Source organism: Hakea prostrata, chromosome 8 (assembly GCF_041222555.1).
Source record: "Hakea prostrata isolate BN-2017 chromosome 8, UWA_Hpros_2, whole genome shotgun sequence".
In the NCBI taxonomy this organism is placed as follows: Eukaryota; Viridiplantae; Streptophyta; class Magnoliopsida; order Proteales; family Proteaceae; genus Hakea; species Hakea prostrata.
This window is the reverse complement of record NC_142607.1, coordinates 4411745-4434962: the sequence shown is the minus strand read 5'-3', so window position 1 is coordinate 4434962 and position 23218 is coordinate 4411745. Positions and strand designations below refer to the sequence as shown.

Below are 23218 nucleotides of genomic sequence, written 5' to 3'. Positions count from 1 at the left end.
TGTTATGGATACTATCTTAAATGATTCCAATTTCTCCTCGAACACATGGTTTCCTCTGAAAGTTTTATTCAGTCTAGGGATGTAAATAGATCAAATTTGGCATTGTTAAACACATGAATCTAGAGATTTCAAATGCTCTGAATCGGATTATACCCGTTTGGGACTAGTCATGATCTCAAATTATGAAAGCGAATTAGAATTTATTTAGTTCACAAAATCATGTCAATCAAATAAATTTTCAGGATGAACGTTCATTCCACAACCAAACACTGAATTTTTAAAGTAACTCCATGGATTTGAAGTAGATTTGAAATCCTAGATTGAATGCAATGTAACCCGAAAGTAATGGATAAAAATATCCGAATGCAATTCGAATATTCTACATCTGATTACATTAACTATTGGTAGTTAAATTGAATTAATTACTATTAATGAAGGAATAATGATGTATTTCTTAAAATTAAACTTTAATAGAATACAGATATTAAAACGGATAGTATCTATCAAATAGGATAATATTCCACTTAAAATTAGCATATATCCAAATTAAATCAATTCCTAAATCTCTCACTACTGGTTAGAGTATAACCTTCGCAATGGTCCTCCAAATTTTGCTCCTCGAATGCAATTTGAATGGTTATCTATAAGGATATTTGTCTCAAGCTAGCTTCTATTCAAAAAAAAAAACCCAAGATCACATCTAACTTGTATTTCGATTGATGCAATGGAGAAGATAGTCGTCAATGGATCATGCTTGGGAGAAGGAGCAATGCATGGTTATGGTTAGATCCAATTTGAGGTCCAAAGTAAATCTGGACCATTGAATAAATAAATATTTTAACTTACACAGTCAACAAAATCAATAAAAACACCACCAATCAGAACTTTGTCCTTTCCTCTTCCGCTTTCTTGAAGACATAAATTTCGGAATATTTGAGCTCAAAAAGATGGATCTTATATGGGGTCCTTCGACTGATATCCGAAACTTTTTTTTTTTTTTTTTTTTTGTTTTTTTTTTTTTGGTAAACAGCACTTCTTTTAAATAATTAAAAAACAGTACAAGCTGTAATCCATTGTAAATTTATTTAATTCCAAAAACCCCTTGTTATGAACTCCACAAGTCAAGTCTGGTCGGAAACGAACCAAGAGGTCCTGTAGTCTTGTTGAAGTGATGGTGGGAATCTGAGATTTCAACCGTCGTCGACATGCAAATTGACAGAGCCCAACTCCTTCGATAGCTGAGCAATCCATCCGCGAGAGCAAGAGCAAGAGCAAAGGAATTTGGTTGGGTCAAGCCCAAAATGGATCGCGTCCACAATACCCTTAGAACAAACACCCACATAGGGGGAGATACAAACACCCATATAGGGGGAGATACATATAATACCCACATAGGGGGCCGCAAGGGCGGACACAAAACTCCTACAGGTATGGCAATGGTAGCAACCTATATCCGAAACTTGAGGTGAAAGCAAATTTAGGAATTCGATTGGACATTTCTAGAAAAATTAACCCAGATGAAAAATAATAATAATGAGAGAGTAGTTTTTCTTTTTTATTCATGCCATTTGGTTGTTGTTATTATTTTCAAGAGCAAATTGAACTGACACCCCAAAATGAAAGCCTTAAAGCATTGACACCCTACTTTATGTTTAAAAAACACATAGGTCCTATTCTGTTAGAATGATTATTACTTGGTTAGTCTTATTTTTGTAAAGACTATTATACCCTTCACTTATTCTTCAAGAGCTCTATTGGATTCCACCGGAAGAACATCAGCGGCGGTGAAATAGAAAAGAAACAGAAAAAAAAAAAGTCGAATCCACTGGACAGTGAGATGGAATCATCAGATTCTGGTGTTCGTAGGAGCTTTTATATCGATCAACGTTTCAATTCTATGAATGCACTAGAGATCTTGAGAGAAACTGTTAGAATCCTTCGGTTCGATTCGTCGCCTTTCATGGTGATTGCTGCAGTTCTTATTTGCCCTGTTTCTGCCGTAATCCTCTCCCATGTCTTCATTCAACAGTCCATCGTAAAGAGACTGACTCTTAGGCTTCTTTTGGTGGCACACTCTACGGGAATTCCTTTGAAGCCTTGTATCAAACCGTGGTGTCAACGGTTATCAGAGATGGCACTTGCAGCTTCTTTTTACTTCCCTTTGTTCATAACATAACATTTTCATTATTGTCCAAAGCTGCTGTTGTGTACTCTGTTGGCTGCACCTACTCGTGGTGTCAACCGCTGCTGGAAGAGGAAGAAACAAAAAAGGAAAAAAGAAGCAGTAGCAGCGGCAGTTAGCACCGCCGCTGCTGGAAGAGGAAGAAACAGAGAAAGAAAAAAAGCAGTAGCAGCGGCAGTTAGCACCGCCGCTGCTGGAAGAGGAAGAAATCAAAAAGAAAAAAAAGAAGCAGTAGCAGCGGTCTAACTGCCGCTGCTGGAAGAGGAAGAAACAGGAAGAAAAGAAAGAAAAAAAAAGAGCAGCAGTTAGCACCGCCGCTGCTAGAAGAGGAAGAAACAGAAAAGAAAAAAAAATCTGGATGAACCCCTATTGATAGAATCGGTGCTGCCTAAATTGCTGCTGCTGCTCTTGCTCTTGCTCTCGCGGATGGATTGCTCAGCGCTTGAAGTCGAAGGAGATATGGGCTCTGCTGCTGCGTCAGTCCGATTTGGTTTGACATCGCAAGGCTGCAAGTGCTGCTATGGCTTGAAATCTCAGAGATTCCCACACCATCACTTCCAACAAGACTACAAGAGGAAGACCATCGATGATGGTGTATCACTGCTGCAATCCGGCGACCTAGACTTGACTTTGACGGCAGGGTTTCATAGCAAGGGTATTTTTGGAATTAAAATAAATTTAACAATGGATTAACAGTTTCACTAATAGAATGGACTAGTGTGTTTATTGAATTGGAGTGTCTGTGTTTTTTAAACATAAAGTGGGGTGTCAGTGCTTTAATGCTTCTATTTTGGGGTGCCAGTGCAATTTGCTCTATTTTCTATCCTCTTTTTTCTTTTTTTTTTTCTTGTCTGATTTGTGGTGTTTGGGGTTCCTTAAGGAAAAGACGGCCGAAGACTGGCTTCCAATCACTTCATCTCGGAATGCCACTTGGTGGTCTTCTGCCTTCCACAATGTCACTGCTATGGTTGGTGCTGGTGTTCTCGGCCTTCCCTATGCCATGGCCGAGCTTGGATGGTTAGTACTTCATGTTTATGGGTTGTTGTGAACTGGATTTTGTTTTTATCTATTTTGGTTATCATCGATTTGCCTTTTCTACTGTTTAGCATCAATTTATCGTCTGTGAGTCCATTTCAGGGGTCCTGGTGTGGTTATTCTTATTTTATCCTGGATCATCACTCTTTACACTCTGTGGCAAATGGTTGAGATGCATGAAATGGTCCCAGGAAAGCGATTCGACAGGTACCATGAGTTGGGTCAACATGCTTTTGGTGAAAAGCTTGGCTTATGGATTGTTGTTCCACAGCAACTGCTAGTCGAAGTTGGTGTGGACATAGTATATATGGTCACAGGAGGGAAATCACTGAAGAAGTTCCATGACACAGTAAGCCCCAACGCCCCAAACATCAAGCTCACCTACTTCATCATGATCTTTGCCTCTTGTCACTTTGTTCTTTCTTTCCTTCCTAACTTGGACTCCATCTCTGCTGTCTCCTTGTCTGCTGCTGTCATGTCCTTGAGGTAAGCGATGTTTTGTTTTATGACAGAACCACCAATTGAGTCCTACACTTAAGGTTGTCAACTCATTTAATTATTATAATGCTTTTGTTGTTCATATATACAGTTATTCCACCATTGGGTGGGCAGCTTCAGTTGAAAAGGGGGTTGAACCAGGTGTGAGCTATGACTACAAAGCCACAACCACAGCAGGGAAGGTCTTTAATTTCTTAAGTGGCCTTGGTGATGTAGCTTTTGCCTTTGCTGGGCACAATGTGGTCTTAGAGATCCAGGCAACAATTCCCTCTACCCCTGAAAATCCCTCAAAGAAACCTATGTGGAGAGGTGTAGTCGTTGCCTATTTCGTTGTTGCCATCTGCTACTTCCCTGTGGCATTCGTTGGATACTATATTTTTGGCAATGCTGTGGAAGACAACATCCTAATCTCATTAGAGAAGCCTAGGTGGTTGATTGCTATGGCTAACATGTTTGTTGTCATTCATGTTATTGGGAGTTATCAGGTACAGATTTTATCCCTTAACAGCTTTGATCACTTCAATTTGAAGTCTTTTTTTCTTGCCAGTGTTAATCCAATCCTTTATTTTCATGTCATTTTGTTGGATTCAGATTTATGCAATGCCAGTGTTTGACATGATTGAAACTGTGCTGGTTAAAAAGATGCATTGCATTCCTTGCTTTAGGCTTCGCTTCATTGCAAGAACAACATACGTTGGTAATATATTATATATCCCTTAACAGAATTGGATTTTGGAGATCTTACTAATGTTTCACGGCTTGGGTTCTTCTAGTTGCTGTTGTTAATGTTTGTTTTTGTTTCTGGGATTGCAGCATTCACAATGTTCATGGGTATGACCTTCCCATTCTTCGGTGCACTTCTTGGGTTCCTTGGAGGCTTTGCTTTTGCACCTACAACATACTTTGTAAGTCGAAATCCCATTTTTTTTCCTTTTTGGAACAGCCGCCCAGTGTGCTTGTTTCTATTTCTGAAACAAAGAATCCCTGTTAACATTTGCTCTTTCTTTCTTTCTGAAACTTCAGCTTCCTTGCATCATGTGGCTTACAATTTACAAGCCAAAGAAATTCGGCTTATCTTGGACGATCAATTGGGTATGTATATGGAAGAATTTATTAGCTTTTACCTGTCTCTCTATTGAGTTGAAGTTGTCAATTAAATCATGGGTTTTGCAGATTTGCATAATACTGGGAGTTGCATTGATGGTTCTGGCGCCCATTGGTGGACTCAGGCAGATCATCCTTTCTGCCAAAAGCTATAAGTTCTATTCCTAGATCATCTCAGCACAAGAGGGGGGTTATTATACAGGAACTTATGAAGAAAATGATGATGATGATGATGATGATGCCAGTCAAGTTTGGCTAGTCTGTGGAGTAAGGGTTCATCTGTTCCTCCATGTAGAAGGGATTATCCATGAAGAGAATAAGAGATTACCATTAAAACCAAGCAAGGCTTACTCTACCTTCTTTCCCTTTTTGAAAGAAAAAAAAATGGAATTTCTTGATAGTGATCATAACCCCTGGCCAAAGGCCTTGAATGATACATGATGCTTTCTGCATGTGCTTTCTCCCGTGTTACCAACAATTGGTCGTCTATCATTAAAATTCAAAATTTTAATAACCTCCTCGATACGATATTAGCCGATATGCATCCATATTGAATATAATCAATGCAAAACATATCGATACATCTCTCTATTGGATTACACACTAAAGCACTTTTGACAATACGCTATCATACTCTATACAAGACACTACAATCTCTCACAATCACCTAACTAATACGATACTCGATACAGATACTTTAAACCTTAACTCCATCCACCACCTCTACAACCCCCAATCCCTTGTGCCTAAAATCATAACCCTCTACAAGCCCAATTTCCCAGGTGGAGCTTTTTCTTCTTTTTTTTTTGGTTGCCAACCCCGGTTTCCAAGGCTTTGCCCTGACTAATCCGGTGTTCGATCTACCATATACTACCAAATAGAAAACCATAAATGTATTAAACTTCACCAGTTATAATAAACTAATAACGCCTAAAAGAGCATAAAAAGAAAATGTAAAACAATATTTAATTTCAAAGAGTCTTCAGTTATGAGTTGACAGATCCTGGCATAATGTGCAACCCTCTAACCTTAAATTATTCCAATCTGGATTCAAACAGTTTTCTCGGTCAGTTTCAGTCTCCTATCTGCTTCTGAAAACAAAAAACAGAAAGACCTTGGTCAAAAAATGTCAATCAGTTCATCAGTCTCAGTTTCCTTTTTTTAAACACTCCTATACATACCCGTGCACACTGTTTCACTGGCTTTTTCTCTTTTTGGTGGTCGCTGTGCATCTCTGTAAAGAATGGGGATCTATGATCCATGTTGTGTATGGCCATGCACCAAAGGAATAGAATGGTTGAACCTATTTTCAGTATCTGTTTTCAATGTGGCAGTAAATTTTTCTAAGATGGGACTCCCTAAAGAGATGGTTCTAAATTCTTCTGTAAATTCATGGCACGGGTTTTCTTCCGTTGCATTATGTACAAGACTAATATGCTGCATTGCATCCTCAATAAGTTGATTCTACGAAGGAAACCTACTGTTACAACATAAAATTCTTATGGCACTTATTCTAAAATTTCTGACAATCTAGACGATTCAGTACCACTAAAAAGAGGTAGATCAGATGAATATCCACCAAACATTGACAAGAATGCTGTCCAGAAACTCTTCATCCTCATTATCACCACCATTTTGGTCTTCTCTCATTCATCAGCCTCTTCTGCTTTAATCCCTCAAAACAAGCTTCCTATGCGTCTGCTACTTGATCATCACAAGGTGCAAATCTTTAGTACGAAGATTACATCCTTATAATTGAAGCACTTGTACTGTCCAGATTCTTTTGATAATTTAGCTGTACAAAGGTCCCTCCTCCAATGCCCTTAGCCAACCTCCCAGGATTCACACACAAGCACTTTAATTGCTCATCCCCATCGTTTCTCCCACCAACAGAGAGCACCTGCAAAAAGCAACATGTTGCATGCTTCAAATTCCTCAAACTACAAGATAAAAAACTGTATGTAGATTTCACCCAAAATAAACTGTACGCAGAAAAAACCTAACATGTACCTACTAATACCTAAGAATTTCACAGTAAATGTGCCCCTGTGCACCATGAAATGGTGCAGAATTGTGCAACCATTTACATAAGAATCCTTTCCATTAATTAGCGATGGATTAGACAAAGGTCTGCCATGCTGAGTCTGAGAAGAGCAGGAGACTGGTGTTACCTTCACAAAAGGAGCCAGATCTGAAGGCAGGACTAGAATATCAGGAATCAAAGAGATCTGCATAGCTTCTGGAGCAAGTGACATATCCAAGGGAACACCTTCTGAGGGTGGATACAAGGGGTAAAAGCTGATAAAACAAAATAATTAGTTCTCTGATTATTCAAAACCACCATCATCGGTAAAAGTAAACCACAATGCATAATACGTACCTACGCTGACTGAGCAAATGAGTGGCTAACCGACTCATTCGGTCAACAGATGATGCATTGCCTGGGTTTCGTGAGATTTCCTCCCCACTAAGCTGTTTCAGGATATCCACCGTGCAGCATCCAACCTTGACCTGAAGCTCAAAACTGTGATTCCACATTCTCTGAAGATATAGATAACTATATTGGAGATGACAAGGAAATTCTTCGAAGCATGAAACAAACTGTTTTATCAAAATTGTTTCATCGAAATTTCAGTGAGACATGGCATTCATAAATAACCGTCCAAAAGGAAATCACTAGTGACCTATGGTATTACAAATCCTCATTAAACTTTAGATACCATCCCTGGGAGTTTATTTTTGAAGACTTGAAAATTACTAGTCATTATAATTTACCAAGATATTCAACCATGCCATAACCATAAATTTTTATAGAACTGTACAAGCACAGACAATGTTATATGGAATTAAAGTATTCAACTGTTTTGACCTTGGATCGAAACAAAAATCACTATCACTTTTTTTGAGAGGATATGTTTTTGTCAAATGAATGATAGAACCACCTTCCTTTGTGTGCAGGTGAATGTTGTTATCACCTTCCTTTTTTTCTTCTTTTGAAAAGCTTTTGACACCACATCTGCAGATGCTATCAGGTTTATCATTTCCATACAACCTTGCATGGGATTGGGATAAAGAATAGCCACCAACAAAATTAAAAGGCTAAAAACACAATGTATGAGCAACTTCAAGCCATATGGCACTTCAAACCAGCTTAATAGTCCCACTTTGCACCAAAAACAACCCCACCTTCAACTTTACTTTTTAATGCTTGTCAAATGGCATACCTAAGCTTACTGGGTTTTGGCTGGCTGGAATACACAACGCTACAAATTCATGTCCAGGTAAAGTAGGAATTACTGTTGATCATCCACATAACTTGAGAATCCTTTCCTTCAGACATTAAGAAGCTGTGCAAGGCCATAATGATAAGTGATACGGATAAATTCCTAATGAGTGAAAGCTATCATGCATTAACAATTGAGCAGATTTGTGTTGTTTCAATAGACCTGGGCCTTGATACCTACTTACCCACTAGCCCTGCTTACTAGCAGCCCAACCATTGCCCTCCTTCCCAACACACATGGAAAAAGCAATGATAGAAAGGGACATTTAAGGATGTACCTCATTCGCATAGAAAAGGCCCGGATTTGGAAGACTACATATCTGAGTCCAAAAAAAATTGAAAAACAAGATTTATTAGATTTCAATAATCATTAAGACCAGGAAGATCTTCATGATCCAGTATTTTGGAAACTTAATAAATCCAACAAAAGGCACATACCTGATTTTTGAGATCAGGAAGGTCAAATGCAGGCTGTAAAACCAAAATTAATTCAAAGATGAGTCTAAATTTTGGATATCCAGAAGGTTTTTTTAACACAAATCAACTAACTAAATCATTGGATCAAAAAAGTTTATAAAACCCAGCAAACAAAAAAACCTGAGGGAAAACAAAATCATGGTTTGCATCTCGTATGGAGGGGATGAGAATCACACGTGCTGCAGAACCCATAAATGCAGCATAATCTTGCAACTGCATCAGAAGATAATGATGAGAGAAGTAAACATCTCCTAAACATTTTTACAAATGCAATACTAACCCTTTTAAGAATTTCCACATGAAAAAGATCTGCAAAGCTTCTATCAACAGTTCCTTTCTTAATCTCAGGATGATCAGAATCAACAAATGGTCCCAGCTGCAATCATTTCAAGATTTATTTTTTTTTTTTGAGGGGGGGGGGGCATGCACCTTTGTTAGTCAACAACAAAGGGGAAAATTTTAAATTTGGACTGAACAAAATCTTAGGGTTGTTACCAGCATAATCAATTGAGGCTGTTTTCTGCTTGCATAAGCTAGCAATTCTACTAAAGGCTCAAATAACAAATTATCAGATGTTGTGAAGGGACCTGCAGCAATAACCTGTCAAAAGTTCCCAGAGATAGTGTAAATACACCTACGAAGGATGTGCATGTGAGATCATGTCAAGTAAATAAAAGCAGCAAGTCCAACTGCTATGCATTTGAACACTGCTTTACATGACATTTAACATAAGATAGCTGTCATGGGTACCTAATCATAGGTATGTACTGTAACTAAAATTTCAATTGTTCCCGTCTCCTTTTCAATAATGAGAGCATACACTTAGTAAGTAAATAAAATAATTATACATCATAGTTCTTACATAATATACAGTCGTCATCCCTTTTAGTTAATACCACGTGAGCACAATGTGTTGCTTCTTTATCTAAGTTTCAGACATTCAAATAGACATTTACATACCAATGATAGCTCCCCAAGCATAGAGGAAGGAGTTGCCTGAACTTCTGGTTCAAGAGCTTGCCTCTTTGCAGGAGGCAAAGACATATCAGGAACAGATGACAAAGGAATAGCATCTACAACTTTAGATGCAATCAAACAGTGTCCACTGGGATTGTGACCATTGACACCAATCACCTGCAACAATATATTTCTTCCAAAATTCACTTAATTATTTCTTACTGACAAAGAAAAAGGGGAAAAACTGAGCTTCAAGTTAAGGATTGTATGAATATTACCTGTCCAGGGAAGAAGGAAAATGGGGTCAATTTCTGTATGTCAAGCCGCACACGTTGACCACAAGAATGCTCAACACTGCTAAAAATAAAGACTCATAAGTAGCAGCAAGGTTTATGGAAACTGCAACAGGACAGGAGAACACAAAGTGTCATCTATGGGCATCAAGTACCTAATCCTATGCCCAACCAAAGCATTTTCTAAGCTGAAACATTAACAAATAATGCTCGTAATTTGCATCATTCTGTGTACCCTACCCTAGCCATCAACATCACAGGTGGACTAGTTTACATATATATCTTTTGGCCTGTTCTGTTATGAGATAAGGCTTCTTCTCCTTTCCTTCCGCAATAATTTTTGGAGCCGAACATTCAGACACACTGTAACTGAGATTTTCTAATCATACAGCGGATGTAAAGAAACAATGAGCAAGAAGAGTTGCTCCCTACCTGCCTTGCAACAGAATGGACTTCTCATTCAGACGGCCTTCTCCATCACAACAGACCATGCCAACTGAAAAAACTTCATTCTGAAATAAAAGAATTTGTCAAAAGCATGCAATGTCTGACTCAATCAAGCCAACAATCAATTAGCTGGCAATTGTAACACAAAGAAAATGTATATAGTACAAACCGATCTGAGATCTCCTAATGAGTAAAATCATCAATTTACCAAAACCGAACTTTCAAATTCAAATGAACTGCAGCAGGGGAACAATAACAAACTTCGAACTTCAATCATAAAATTCAAATTACAGACTCAGTAATTAGTACAAAGAGTAAAAAGTAGAATAATTTTGCACTCTTCTTTCTAAATATTTCATAACCCAAGAGGAATGGGGGAACGAAAAAATAAAATAAAAGAAAAAGAACCTTGTGAGAAACAAATGGTTTAAGAGAAGACAAAGGGGTTCATGAGACAGCCCAATCACCTGAGAGGCAACTGTGGGATCCACTGGTTCCTCATAGAGTCCAGAAGCAACAAGTGCATTTGCATATTTCATGATGCGTTCTTCAAGGGAACTGAACTGAATCACCAAAAACGGATTTAAGCATAGAGCACTAGACATCAATTAAAGTGAAAACCTCACACTCCATGAAAACCATTTTAAGGCTAAGGAAAAACATACGGTTCCAGAGATGGAATCACTTTAGAAATAGTGCTTCTTGGACAAATAAAGACATTATGAGATGTACTTACCCTGTCCTCAATTCTATCATACATGAATCTGCAACCTGGTTCTGGCTGTGATACATGAATTTGCACAGAACACTTCTCACTAGGTCTAACTCTCCTGATGACATCGTCCTCAAGACTCTCAAGAGTGTCATCTTTTACACCATTCTCTATACCTGGTGGGTTATTAAAAGAATGTTGTACTACGAACTTGGTTGTCCGTTGCCCAAAAGGAGTGATATGGCTACTAAGAAGTTCTAGTTTTCCAGATGTGGACTTCCCGCTTATTCCAGGCGTAATATCAGACAAGTCTGAAGGGATAGTTTCTGATCTATCCACTGGAGTTCCAAGAATACCTTCTTTTGTATCTTCAGGCTCACCATTTAGAATCCTACAAAAAAAAATTGGTCTTTGTGGGTTGACATGTAGATAACCTCTGCTAATTGTTAATATATGCAAAAACAAGGATGAGAAAAATAAAGCAAAACAAACCCATCTCATTCCCCCCCTCAAGGAACATTGGCAAACTTGTCTGTATCCATAGATAAGGCAAAAAGAGAAAGTTTGACAAGAACGAAAACATCTCGATTTTCTTTAACATCACTCTCTGCACCTATCTAAAAGGTCATGAATAGAGGAAAATATTTCTTTGAAGGTCTGGAGATAAGGGTAATGATGAAACGCTAGATCGCTTAATAAGAATAGTTAAAGGAAAAGATTCTCGTTCTAATGTCTTGACCTGACTATTCAGAACACAAATAACAATTGAAAGCGTATAAACTCAATTCATTGCTCACATATCAACATCATTACTGGAATAGACGTGCAAATGAGGATTCTCTCTAATAGCCCGGTCCTTCTGTTCATTTTGTAGGTGTAAGAAGAAGCCATCCATGTGAGCATTCTGCACCGAGGTTACGCTAAGTTGCCTGTCAGGAAAAAAGAAGATCAAAAGTATTAATGTATCTATCTAGAGTATAAAACCCCTGGAATAATCGGTGAATACAATAAACCGAATAACCTGTTAAGGTAGTAAACCTCCCAACTCGAAACGAGATCTGAAGGTCTGAGCTTGAAATTTATGCAGAAAGTGAGACCTAAACAAGTAACACAGTTATCAATATATTAGATATGCAGATAATGGGGACTTGGCAAAATAGAGGGAAAAGGAAGGAACTAACATTTCTGGAGTACTTCTTCCTCGTCGTCGACTGGAAAACAACTCTTCTCAAACTCTGCTTTGATCTCTTCCTCCATGGTAGCAAATTAGGGTTTCGTTTCAGGCCTCTGGTGCAGGGTCGAGAATTGCTAGACAAGGGCAAGAGGTAAAGCATAAACTAAAGGCGGGAAAATCGTTTCGGGCCTATAAATACTTTGAAGGTTCCCGCCACTCCTAACCCACGGCGAGGGGGGGAAATGCACACGCAAGCGAGTATCGACTAACAAGAAAAGCCGGGAAAATCCGGACCGGTAGAACAAACGAGCGGGTTCCAGTTCGAAAAGTGTAATAAAACGAAAACGGATTTGCTTCCCTTTTTATGGGATTTTTACTTGCAATCCCTTTTTACGAGTTTTTTATAGGACCAATCATACGACAATATAAATTTATTTTCAATTTTGAAAAATAAAATTGAAATTTTTGGGGGAAGAAAATTTATTGATTGTCTGATCACAAATTACAGGGGCCCACATAATTTGTATTTGTAAGTTGTAACACCGTCAAGAGAACACTCTGTGCTTCCCATCAGGGGAAATGATCCACACTATTAATATATCAGGGGAAACAGCCTCAGCCTGAAGGGGTGTCAATCAATTGGTCGGGTTAATGGGAGTGAATCGGAATCCTCTACTCATATGGAAACAAAATTTTGCAAATTAAAGAAAGGTTTTTATTTTTTTTAAGTAAATTAGTTAAAATGGTGAACAATGCTGTGGATCTGGACTCAAATCTGAGCACCTCATAAATCCTGGTCCACTTTCAGCGATGCCTGAAGAGTAGTGTAAAGTCACTGGGATTTTCAGTGAAACTCATTGATAACCACGGTTGGCAATTTGGATCAACATCTACTAGCCTTACAAAGCATATAAGGTAGCCATCAGTAAAACTGATTTTACTATCCAAACAAAAATTGAATTGGCCATCTAGAATGCTACAACCAAAACCAAACCACCCCCATTTTATTAGGGTTTAAAACACGGATTGAGATCAGCTCAGGAACATCGGTATGCCAAAAAATACCCTGTCAAACTTGTGGATTTCACTGTACTTAAGATATTTTGGTTCTCAGGTCCCCTACAGTCTACGATTCAAAGTTTTAACCCTCATGCCACTGATCATGGAACCCCAAGGTTCCTAGCAACAAGTACAAAAAAGTATAATCAGAAAACCACCAAAAATTCTTATCATCTTCTTGAGTTCATAACCTAATAGATCATACAGAAAAATCTGACTTGAAAAGGAGTATGATATACTAACAGAATCTGCTCCAAGATTTTTCAACCCTGTACAGATATATCAACTTCACTTGAAAGCAAGAACATAGGACATATGGCACCGCATGAAGCACTAATGAAAAGGGCACCCAGCAGATTTGAATAAGAAATTTCATTTCAATGTGTCTCAGAAGAATCTCTCTTTTTTTCTACAGTTCAGGAGTCCTCCACCCTTGTATCACAGCCCCTCGCCACCATCCCCAACTCAAGGAATGGGTGCTAGTAAACTGTCTTTACAGAGAAAGTCTGATCATTAGATTAAATTAGCCCTCAGAAGAGAAACTCTGCAATCCAAGTCCCTCAGTGTTATGGTAAGATTTGCTTCAAAAAGCAAAACTTTCATCAATCAAAAAAATGACCCCAAACCCAGAGCAGTAGTCACACTTCAGCCAAATCAAAAGCAATTAATTCCAATGGCTCCCAGACATCCTTGTCACCCATTCCTAGAAAGCGTTTAACAAAATCCTCACGGATGGACTTCCCAGCTATATTTTCTGATTCAAACTCCCTACACAGCATAGAGGCACAAGAACTAAACCTGCTCAGTCAATTTCTCCCTCTTCAACATCCTTAACAGGGTCTGGGACACTATGTGGCTCAACTTCTTCCTCCTCTTCATCATCCATTTTCATGTATAATCCTAGTTGCTCCAAAGGGTTACTACTTCCCTGCAGCGTGAAACAGCCTATGCCATCTTGAGAGTGAGCTGGGCTTGTTTCCTCAATATAGCTCAGCAAATGCTGAGCAGGCGCACCCCTAAGCATTTCCAAGTCCTCCAGAAATTGCGAATTCTCATTAATTTCCACAGTCTTTTCCATCTGCAGAATTGCCAAAATATTCAATCAAACAAGAGAGCAAGAGGAGAAACATGCAATTGGTTACCCAACGTCAAACGCATCTTAGTTTACCTTCTGCAAAGCTTGACGTGCTGCTTCTCTCTCAAGCTCCCTCTGCCGCTTGGCTTCAGCTGCAGCCTCCGCTTCAACTTGTCGTCGAGCCTCTTCTGCAGCCTTGGCTTCTGCTTGCAATCGAACTTTTTCTGCTTCCAGAATATAGTAGAAAATTATGAGTATATGGTTTTATGTTTCTTGTACCAGCCAAGGTCTTTCTAATATTATTTGCAAACAAAGCCTTCACTCAGCATGCCAAAAATGCAAGCAACCACATATTTGAAGGTTAACCAGTGTACCTTCCCTCTTCTGTCTCTCGAGCTCTTCCCTTTCACGTCGTAGTTTCTCAGGGTCCCCCTTTTCATCCTGAAGGTCACCAAATCAAACCATACCCAATCACAATTAAGGCAGAATTAATTTTGGAAAATGGACAGGGACAATGGGTTAAATTATGTCCAAACTTGTAACCAACCTTGTGAAGTGTCTTTTCTCGAGCTTTGAGGATGGTATCAGCAAAACGATTCCTCAATAAAGCTGCACGGTAGAGCTTTTCTGGGGAGACCTGTCTCTCAGACGGAGCACTCTCCCCTAAAAATGTCATTAGAGAAAGGGTGATATGACAAACCAGAATGAAAAGAACCTTGCTTTTTTCAGTTTCTCATAAGCATTCATGCTTACCACCAGGATGGCCATCTTCCTCCACAGAAACAGGGCCGGTTTGGGAATTTAGCTCACATTGATCCACCCCACTAACAGATTCTGTGCATCCAGGGAATATGAGAATTGAATACCATTATAAAGCAATCTTAGAGAAATTCACACTCTAGTTATTAAAACAGGTGTGAAATACATCGAACCCAGAAACTCACGAATTCCATCATGTGGATCAATTAAGTCATTTCTCCGTTGTTCCGCATCTTTTCCAGAACCTAAGTTCCTCTGAACAAAAGAAATTCAAAAGAATACATATAGCACTTTAGAACAGCAAAGACATACATATTAGAATTTTAGAACAGCAAAGACTAAAGTAAAAGGCCAAGGATATCCATTTGCCATGAGGGCCAAACAAAAATTGTATACAGTGCGCTTTTCAATATTGCATTTTACACAACAAATAATTATTCCACAGGATGTGTCATTGTAGCATTTGACAAAATCTGACAAATCCAATAACTATTGGAGGAACAAATCTGGTTCCAGAAGTTATGCCCAAAATTCTTGCAAATTCAGATGATTCCATATTCATTGTTATCCATGAGAAGGAATTTAGTGTTTGCCAGCATCACGATCCAACTTCGTTAATCTTTCTACATGAATTAGAGAAAAATCAAGTTAAGTGACACTGCCCCAAACCAATAATAAGCCTTCCTGCTAATCTGTTACCCTCCCTCCATCTTCCAAGGTCTCACACCAATCCCTGGATAGCAGATAAAGATATCTTCATGCTAGTTACCTTCCATCTTGATTGCCACAATCCAAGTGTTAAATGGGTCTAACTATCACAAGTTCCCTAGGAAACACTAACCTAATAATTTTAAAAAAAGGGTCAAAGCATCATAGAATCCAAACTAGTTATGCCAGGCTACAGATAATTCAACTATACAATGATCAATATACCTTTGAGGGATTTACTGGAGAAGAAGCTTTAGCACCCTCAGATTCTTTTCCTGAAGAACTGCCAGACTCTGAATCTGCAGATGAAAAAGAAAATGTCAAAAACTAACTCTACAACCAGTCTTAATCTTCAAGTAGAAGAATGTCAAAAATAAAAAATCAGCCAGGAAAAAAGACTCAAGCGAGAACAGTAAGGTAAAACTGGCCCCAGACAGTGAACTTTCCCAGCAGAACGTAGAAAACTATCAAACTATATTTTTCTGGTAAGCCTTTAGTTACAAGCAAAAGGGAGTGAAGTTAAGTGAGATTTGAGCTTGGCCCATGACAACATATGCCAAAAGTTGTCTAAAACTCCAAATTAACTAACAACCTTAGCAACTGGCTTTCCAGTTACTGCATATCCTCGGGTACTATATCATCCTCAGAAGTGTTCGGGTAAAGGCTCCCCTAGTGCAATAGTGCCAGCATGGTCACTCACCTCTGTAAGTTGATTTTGTTGAACAGAAGCGAAACCGCCCAGAGAATGAATTTTGATACCATAACCAACTTGGTTGGCGGGAAGTCATCTCTTGGGCAGTCAAACAGGGCAACACATCTTAAAGATCCCAGACCTTAATCTTGGTAATACCCCCAAAAATCCTGGTTTCAGACTACCTTTATATCGTCGTGAACATTCATACCATAGAACAATCACTTTTATTACAGTGAAACTTCAACAAATAATTACAGAGATTCTTTACTCGCATCATTACAATTTTAACGACAAAAAAAATGAAAGGAAGGACATGAAATTAGTTTACTGGGGGCTTTATAAGTCAGAAGTTGCTAATGGATAGAACTTCATCTGCCAACAAAGTTATTCACATTTTCAGCATTAAAGTTACAGTTACACTTAGAGCACAAAAAAGCAATGTGGTAGTTTGGGAATGATACAACAGTAACTGGTACATACCACTAGACGAAGAGCCAGATTCACTGCCAGAGCTTTTTGAACCACTGCATTTGCTGATTTTAAGGCCAGTGTCTTTTTCTATCTCTACTGGAGGGTAACTTGAAATAGGAGGATCATTCCCACCAATATCTACATCCTCATCAACAGGTTCATTGCCTGTGCATGTAAAGCGAACTTTATTTTCCCATAAAATTTATGAGGGTACATCTGGCTCACATGTTAACAAAATTCAACTTCCAAAAAGAAAATTTTAAATAATGATGAACAAATCAAAAGATAACCTTTGTAAGGCATTGATGAATTGCTAAGCCCAGAGTCATTCAAAATCTGCAAAATAATTTTACTAAATCTAAGTAAAAGACAATCAAATGCATTATTAGCCAAGTAACAGAATTCAAATAGGAGGATCAACATCAGACTTACAAATAAAGAAAATTAGTAAGGATACCTCCATTTCACAAGGCCCAACTTTTTCCTGATTTATTTGTTTGTCCCGCAAATAATCATCAAGAAGCTTCCGTAATGAGAACAATGTATCATCACTGAGAGTATCAATATCAATCTCAATTTCATCATCCCCAGTATGGCATCCATTAAAACTATGCCCCTTCAGGAAATCAACAATGTGCTCTGGCATATCTCCCATCAAAGATTCCAATTCTCTACTAAGTTTATGTTTTTCTCCCTCTGTCATGATCTGTTTGACAGGCTCTGTCATGACATTCTGATTTATTGTAGAGATCTTTTTTTTCTTCGTAGGTGGCATTGGCTTAGCAATTTCTATTTCTCTACAGACACTAGGTTTAGCAGGCACTGCCTGCAAATCAGCAGAAAGAAATTTCTTCTCAATAGATTCCCATCTTTTCTCAAAATATTTACTCAGTGTATCAGCCATGGCATGGACGTCATTTCCAGGTGGATTGTAAGTCATTGCATTTGAGAATGTAAGCCTTACATCAGTAACAAAACCCAATGGACTAGAGTATGCTCCTGAAGCTATCTTTCTCTTTATCGTACCAAAGTCCATCGGATGCTTGATAACTTCAAAATAATCTGGGATCTTCAACTTCACTACATCCACAGGAGATTTAAAAACACGAGCGTAAGAGTGTGAAATCAGACGTTTCAATAATGTCTCACACTGTTTCATCAACGTAGAATTTGACATTCTTGAAGGAGGAGCTTGCTTCATAGATTCAAACTTTCCCGAAATATCCCTTTTCAGCTGGGCACCATTGTTGCCTGGAGCAAACCGTTTCTTCCCCTGCCCAGACACCAGTTCAGAAGATCTTGGAAAATTCTCCCGGTGGGGCATTCTTTGTCCATCACTGCGGCAGCGTATGTCACTGGAAGATGACAGTGCAACAACACCATTTGCACCCTGCAAAACAATTCTTCTCTGAAGCACCCTAACCTGCTCAAGCTCTGCTGTGAGCCTCAGTTCCAAATCCTTCCTTGCAGACTGAGACATCTTTGATAATGGCAGGACTCGTAGGGGAACGCCAAAGTGATCCCACGTATCGACTTTCAAACCCATACACTTCCTTTTTGGAACGAAGGAATCCAATGAAGCCATTACCTCACTGTCTACTCGGCCTGAGCTGCCAAACCCTTCAGATTCGCCCATGGTTTCAACAGCATGACGATAGTCCGAAACAAATCCAGACGAATGTGCTTTTGACAACTTCTGCGATTTCCCAGTCATCGCCACCAAGACTTTCTATTAGTAGTTCTTTGATTCCTTCAGTAGTTTATACCCTTAGAACTTTCGACACCATAAGGTTGAACCCTTAATTATGCAAACATCAATTATCCCGGAAGACAAGTCTCAAGAAACCAAGTCTGCGGTCGTACAAATGGGTTCTTCTTCAATTTGTTCCAGAATAATATTAGATTCAATATTACCAGCACAGAAAGTTTCATTAATTACTTCCTTGTGCAACAGAAGTCAGTCGCCAAACCACGTCAGTTATTTTCTTGCCCAGGCGAAAATTTAAAGTCAATCCGAAGTGAAGATGTAATCTAAGATCACCCTCTGCAATTACGAAAGTTCGATTTCGAACTATGCCTCACAAATTTTCCTCTCTTGAAAAACCCTAAACTCGATGCAGTCATTGATCGATACAGAGAAATGGAAAACCAAAATTGGATAACTGCAAAAGTAAAACCCACCCTACATTACAATTCCCAATGCCGTCCGAACCGGAATCTACAATTCTCATTCAAAAATCTGAACAAAACCTCTCACTCTATACCCTAGCACAAATCACGAACTCTTCCCAAAACGGATGGAAAATGATTTAAGCATCAAAAAAAAGTTGAGGAAAAACACCAAAGAGTAATCATAGAAGTGTAGAACGCGTAAAATTCGAACATAACCCTGGAGAGAGACCAATGGATCAGGAGAAAGAGTACAAATAGAAGCTCCGCAAAAAACTCAGACACGAAGCAGTTTTCATAAAACCCAAAAACGCTTTAATACATCCAATAAGAAACCTGGATTTCGAGCCAAGCTGAGCAACTTCGGAGCGAAGAGTAAACCCTAGAACTCTTTCTTCGTGGTTCTCCTCCTAATATGCAAAAGAAATAAGTGCAGACCCAGACACTCGAAACGGAAGAACAAATCCACGAACGCTCGACCAGTTGGTTCTTCTTTAAAGACCACGGCAATTCCGCCTGGGCGATCGCTACCGTTTAAACCTCCAGCTTGTCTAATCGAACGATTATTGTCTTTTCTTTAGAATGCCCTCCGATTCTTTCTTTCTTTTTCTTTATTTTGTCTTTTTTTCTTTTTTCTGGGGGTGTTGTGTTTCGGAGAAGGGGAACCAGTTGCCCTCCGATACAGCTGTGCGTTCCATGATTGGTCTGGAGATACGTTACGGCAACATTGTTTTTGTTATAAAAAAAACATTGTTTTTGTTATAAAAAAATATATGAAATAAAATAAACACGTGAGACTTTTATAGTCGAGTAAATAAATAGAGGAAAAAAAATTATAATTGTGAGTTCCACAATTCCACTATCATTATATTTTTCTCGCTTTCTCTAAATATTAATATTTTGAACTTTAAATGGGCGAGGGCAGAAAAAATAATATTTTTTTTTTATTTTGTTTTTTTTGTTCAAGAGAAAAATAATGTGCTATATTAACAAACAAGGTCCCTTAAATCAATAAACAAAACTTGTATTCTGATTTTTTCCATTCTATTGAGCCAAAAAAATCATATTTTAAAATTTTTAGAATTTTTATCCATTTTTTTTCACTTCACTTCAAATTCTTTCAAACAAACAATACTATGGGGTTGGCATACACATCTAATACTTTGTAGTATGAGTTTAAGAGAATAGTTGCTTTTTAAAAAATAAAAAATATATATATAATAATTATTTGTTTTAGATATAGAAATTATTAAAAATTATTTGATGATTAATTTATAATCAATTAAACAAACAAATTAATATTCAATCTCAACTTGCTAAAACAATTCGTAATGCTAAAATAGGACAAAGACTAAAGAAATTCAACCAACGAGTATAATCATATAGATGATAAGGAAGCCAATATACTTGGGTCCTTGTATGTGTGGTTAAATAACTCATTCAAAAAATAATTAATTTAAAAATAAATTCAAAGGGCTATTTTTTATTAAGCAAAATCATATAATACTCAATGGTTTTTTATTTTATTTTATTTATATAATATTCAATAGTTTATTAACATCTAAAACTTGCATTCACACCGAAAAGATCAATTATTTATAAATAAATAAATAACTATGGTTTAGATTTTATAAGTTCAAAATGTGGCCAATTGATGAAATACTCAACCCTCGTGTCATCTATCATTCTTAAGCTGAGAATCTCAATCATCAACATGAGAATAATCAAAGATGAATCTGTAGAAACTATTTGTAGAATGGACAATGGAAGAACCACATCAAATTGGAAATTTATCATTCACAATGTCAAACAAAAAGGATCATAGCCTATGCCACCAAAAAATGTGAAGCCTAGGTTTGTGCAGAAATCGTCCGGTGAAGGATTATATGGAGAAAATTTGCAAGGTAAATAAGAGAAATAAAGATTTACCCTATATGTGTTTGCGGTGAAAAATCATTGAATTTTTATCATTTTTTATGGCATTATTAACCAAGCCGAATTATTTGCTATAATTCAATTCAATCAAAAATAATTGTGAATTTATACATATGGGTAAAAATCGAGAATTTTACAAAGTCGAGGGGGAAAAAATGTGAATCAAGCAAAGAAATTGCATTATTCGGGTTCGACAAATTATTCATACATAACTATGGTCAAGAATTCAAATATCCTTTGACCAATGCGAAGCATCGTATATATAAAATTGTTATTCCCTTTTTGGGTAAGCAATTGTTATCTCTCTTGTAGAAATTGTCATTTTCAAACAAAACTAATAATAATAAGAATAAATAAGCATGTCTAGTGATTGATAATTGTTGGGAATAAACCCAAACTATGCAATGGATCAAACACAAAAATCATACACAAGACACAAAGGTTTACTTGGTTCGGTCAAATGACCTACATCAAATGATGAGTCACGAGGACTCAAGACAATATGCACAACTAATATTAATGTTAAGTTGGATACAAAATGAACTCTCAAGTAGCTAAATATAACATAGTAGAGAATAAACCCTCAAGAGATCAACCAATACCTCATAGCATAGCAAACTCTAACACCATGAAACGATCTCACCTGATTCGTACAACACCGATTCATCCAAAAGCACCAAGAGACTCAACCAAAGACCAATAAGCCTCCAAACAACAGAGGGAACCAGCAAGAGAGCCTCAAATCAGAGGTAGCAGAGAGGAGAGGAGAATCGCACCATGCAAAGAGCAAAAGAGAATCCAACAATAGTACCTCACAAATGAAATCCAAAACCCAAATTGAGGTTTATGTTTACAGCAAATGAAATGACATAAATGCCCTTCAATTAACGCTAAACACGTAAGCTCGTATCCGATAAAAGAAAAATGACAGAAATGCCCCTGCTATATAGAGATGTTCCAACAATAATTGACTCTGAATTTTGAATGTTAAAACTTGCGATTTTTATAGTACATATCTTTATAATAAGAATAAATAAACATGTTTAGTGATTGATAAATTTTGAGATGTTAAAACTTACAGGTTTTACAATACATTTATCTATATAGATGAGGGACAAAATGAACACAGATGGTGTTGCATTCAAAACTAACACTATGAGTGAGCCGTGGGTGAATTTACTTGAACATGGTCTGAACTCTGAAGCGGGTCACAAAGACAAGATAGTTGGGTCAAGGACAAGAACACCCCAACGACAGCGAAGAAAACCGCCAACGACAGAAAGCAAGACCCCGAAAGAATCAATTAACAACAGAGCGGAGGATAAATCCAAACGAGGAAGGTCCCTCCCCAGGATCAAGATGATTTAGAGTTGCGGGGCCCTAGGGGCAAAGACGCCCCTTCCGTTTGATCATGCCCCCCAACGTCGGTTTCCAAAAGAACAGTCAGGTTTTGAACCTTAAATTTGTTAGGAAAATGACTCATATACTCTATCAGGTGTAAAAAAACCAAAATACTCTTAGATAAGTTTTCCTCACATTTTGCTCCGTAGGTGAGGGAAGGGATTCATCCATCTTCCTTCAAATATTGCCGGAAACCCCACAACTGCAGGCGACCCCCACCCCTCTCTGCCGGAAATACTCATTACCGCTTCAAAATTCATTATCGAGCTAAAGTTTAAATCATTTTTGAAGAAGACGAAGGCAAGGGTTTCACTGGCACATTCAGGTCTAACAGAGAACAATACTTCGTCCGGTTACTCTTCGTCTCATCTATGAAAATATGTTTACACATGCACTTCTCACTGCGGAACACTCAACTCTTCTGTGAGTTAGCCATGCGAGTCAGTTTCAAAACAAAAAATGAAAGAGATCATGATAATGACGACCCACTTGCCAAAATTGCATGATTTGTAGTTTCCAGAAAACATAAGAGGGGAAGAAAAAAACGTTCCATGGAAAGACTAATCGATATTGAGAAAAAAGAGATAATGGGTTTTGGGTTTTGTTTTCATTCTCTATCCAAAACGCCATGGAAGACTTATCTAAGAATCGAACTTGAAGATGACAGGGAACTAGAAAAGATTGTAGCTTCCATGGCAGACGAAGAAACGGCGACAAAGATTCGACGGCGACGATGGATCAGAAGAAACCAATTAGTAAAATGAAATAGAGTGGGAGAAATTCCA

The 23218-nt window shown here is 37.9% G+C and overlaps 3 protein-coding genes across 4 annotated transcripts; 1 reads left to right on the top strand and 2 right to left on the bottom strand.

The window, feature by feature from the left end:
- Nucleotides 1-3068: 3068 nt before the first annotated feature.
- LOC149006401 (lysine histidine transporter 1-like) lies at nucleotides 3069-5459 on the top strand. The gene is made up of 7 exons (XM_089165295.1): nucleotides 3069-3199; nucleotides 3320-3703; nucleotides 3807-4200; nucleotides 4307-4412; nucleotides 4529-4620; nucleotides 4739-4807; nucleotides 4889-5459. Exons 1-7 carry the CDS (start codon nucleotides 3147-3149, stop codon nucleotides 4985-4987), a joined length of 1197 nt encoding a protein of 398 aa, XP_089021421.1. The 5' UTR covers nucleotides 3069-3146; the 3' UTR covers nucleotides 4988-5459.
- Nucleotides 5460-5734: 275 nt separating this feature from the next.
- POLA2 (DNA polymerase alpha 2) lies at nucleotides 5735-12474 on the bottom strand. 2 transcript variants are annotated; one of them, XR_016175196.1, is made up of 17 exons: nucleotides 12170-12474; nucleotides 12010-12085; nucleotides 11786-11917; nucleotides 11013-11379; nucleotides 10744-10839; nucleotides 10262-10341; nucleotides 9815-9890; nucleotides 9540-9713; nucleotides 9075-9179; nucleotides 8860-8955; nucleotides 8700-8792; nucleotides 8541-8573; nucleotides 8381-8422; nucleotides 7200-7330; nucleotides 6991-7117; nucleotides 6001-6719; nucleotides 5736-5910 (listed from the first exon to the last, which is right to left on the bottom strand). XR_016175196.1 is itself a non-coding variant. In XM_089166568.1 (16 exons), exons 1-16 carry the CDS (start codon nucleotides 12243-12245, stop codon nucleotides 6561-6563), a joined length of 1863 nt encoding a protein of 620 aa, XP_089022694.1. In that variant the 5' UTR covers nucleotides 12246-12474; the 3' UTR covers nucleotides 5735-6560. The 2 variants fall into 2 exon arrangements, 1 of the variants encoding a protein (XP_089022694.1); XM_089166568.1 differs by having other exon boundaries at nucleotides 5735-6719.
- A 584-nt stretch (nucleotides 12475-13058) lies between these two features.
- LOC149006399 (transcription factor GTE10-like) lies at nucleotides 13059-19565 on the bottom strand. The gene is made up of 10 exons (XM_089166242.1): nucleotides 17386-19565; nucleotides 17219-17264; nucleotides 16938-17093; nucleotides 15989-16062; nucleotides 15241-15310; nucleotides 15050-15130; nucleotides 14844-14959; nucleotides 14671-14737; nucleotides 14390-14520; nucleotides 13059-14299 (listed from the first exon to the last, which is right to left on the bottom strand). The coding sequence occupies exons 1-10, from the start codon at nucleotides 18640-18642 to the stop codon at nucleotides 14024-14026; spliced, it is 2274 nt and encodes a 757-aa protein (XP_089022368.1). The 5' UTR covers nucleotides 18643-19565; the 3' UTR covers nucleotides 13059-14023.
- Between the last annotated feature and the right edge of the window lie 3653 nt (nucleotides 19566-23218).

Coding starts and splice junctions, on each gene's coding strand:
- POLA2 (XM_089166568.1), bottom strand. CDS start 12,245: ATGGAGGAAGAGATCAAAGCAGAGTTTGAGAAGAGTTGTTTTCCAGTC. Junction 9,180..9,539: donor TGCTTGGGGAGCTATCATTG/GTATGTAAATGT, acceptor AACTTTTGACAG/GTTATTGCTGCAGGTCCCTT. Junction 7,331..8,380: donor GCCTTTTCTATGCGAATGAG/GTACATCCTTAA, acceptor TTTGAGCTTCAG/GTCAAGGTTGGATGCTGCAC.
- LOC149006401 (XM_089165295.1), top strand. CDS start 3,147: ATGGTTGGTGCTGGTGTTCTCGGCCTTCCCTATGCCATGGCCGAGCTT. Junction 3,200..3,319: donor GCCATGGCCGAGCTTGGATG/GTTAGTACTTCA, acceptor AGTCCATTTCAG/GGGTCCTGGTGTGGTTATTC. Junction 4,621..4,738: donor TTGCACCTACAACATACTTT/GTAAGTCGAAAT, acceptor CTGAAACTTCAG/CTTCCTTGCATCATGTGGCT.
- LOC149006399 (XM_089166242.1), bottom strand. CDS start 18,642: ATGACTGGGAAATCGCAGAAGTTGTCAAAAGCACATTCGTCTGGATTT. Junction 17,094..17,218: donor TTCATCAATGCCTTACAAAG/GTTATCTTTTGA, acceptor TTACATGCACAG/GCAATGAACCTGTTGATGAG. Junction 16,063..16,937: donor ATCTGGCTCTTCGTCTAGTG/GTATGTACCAGT, acceptor TTTCATCTGCAG/ATTCAGAGTCTGGCAGTTCT.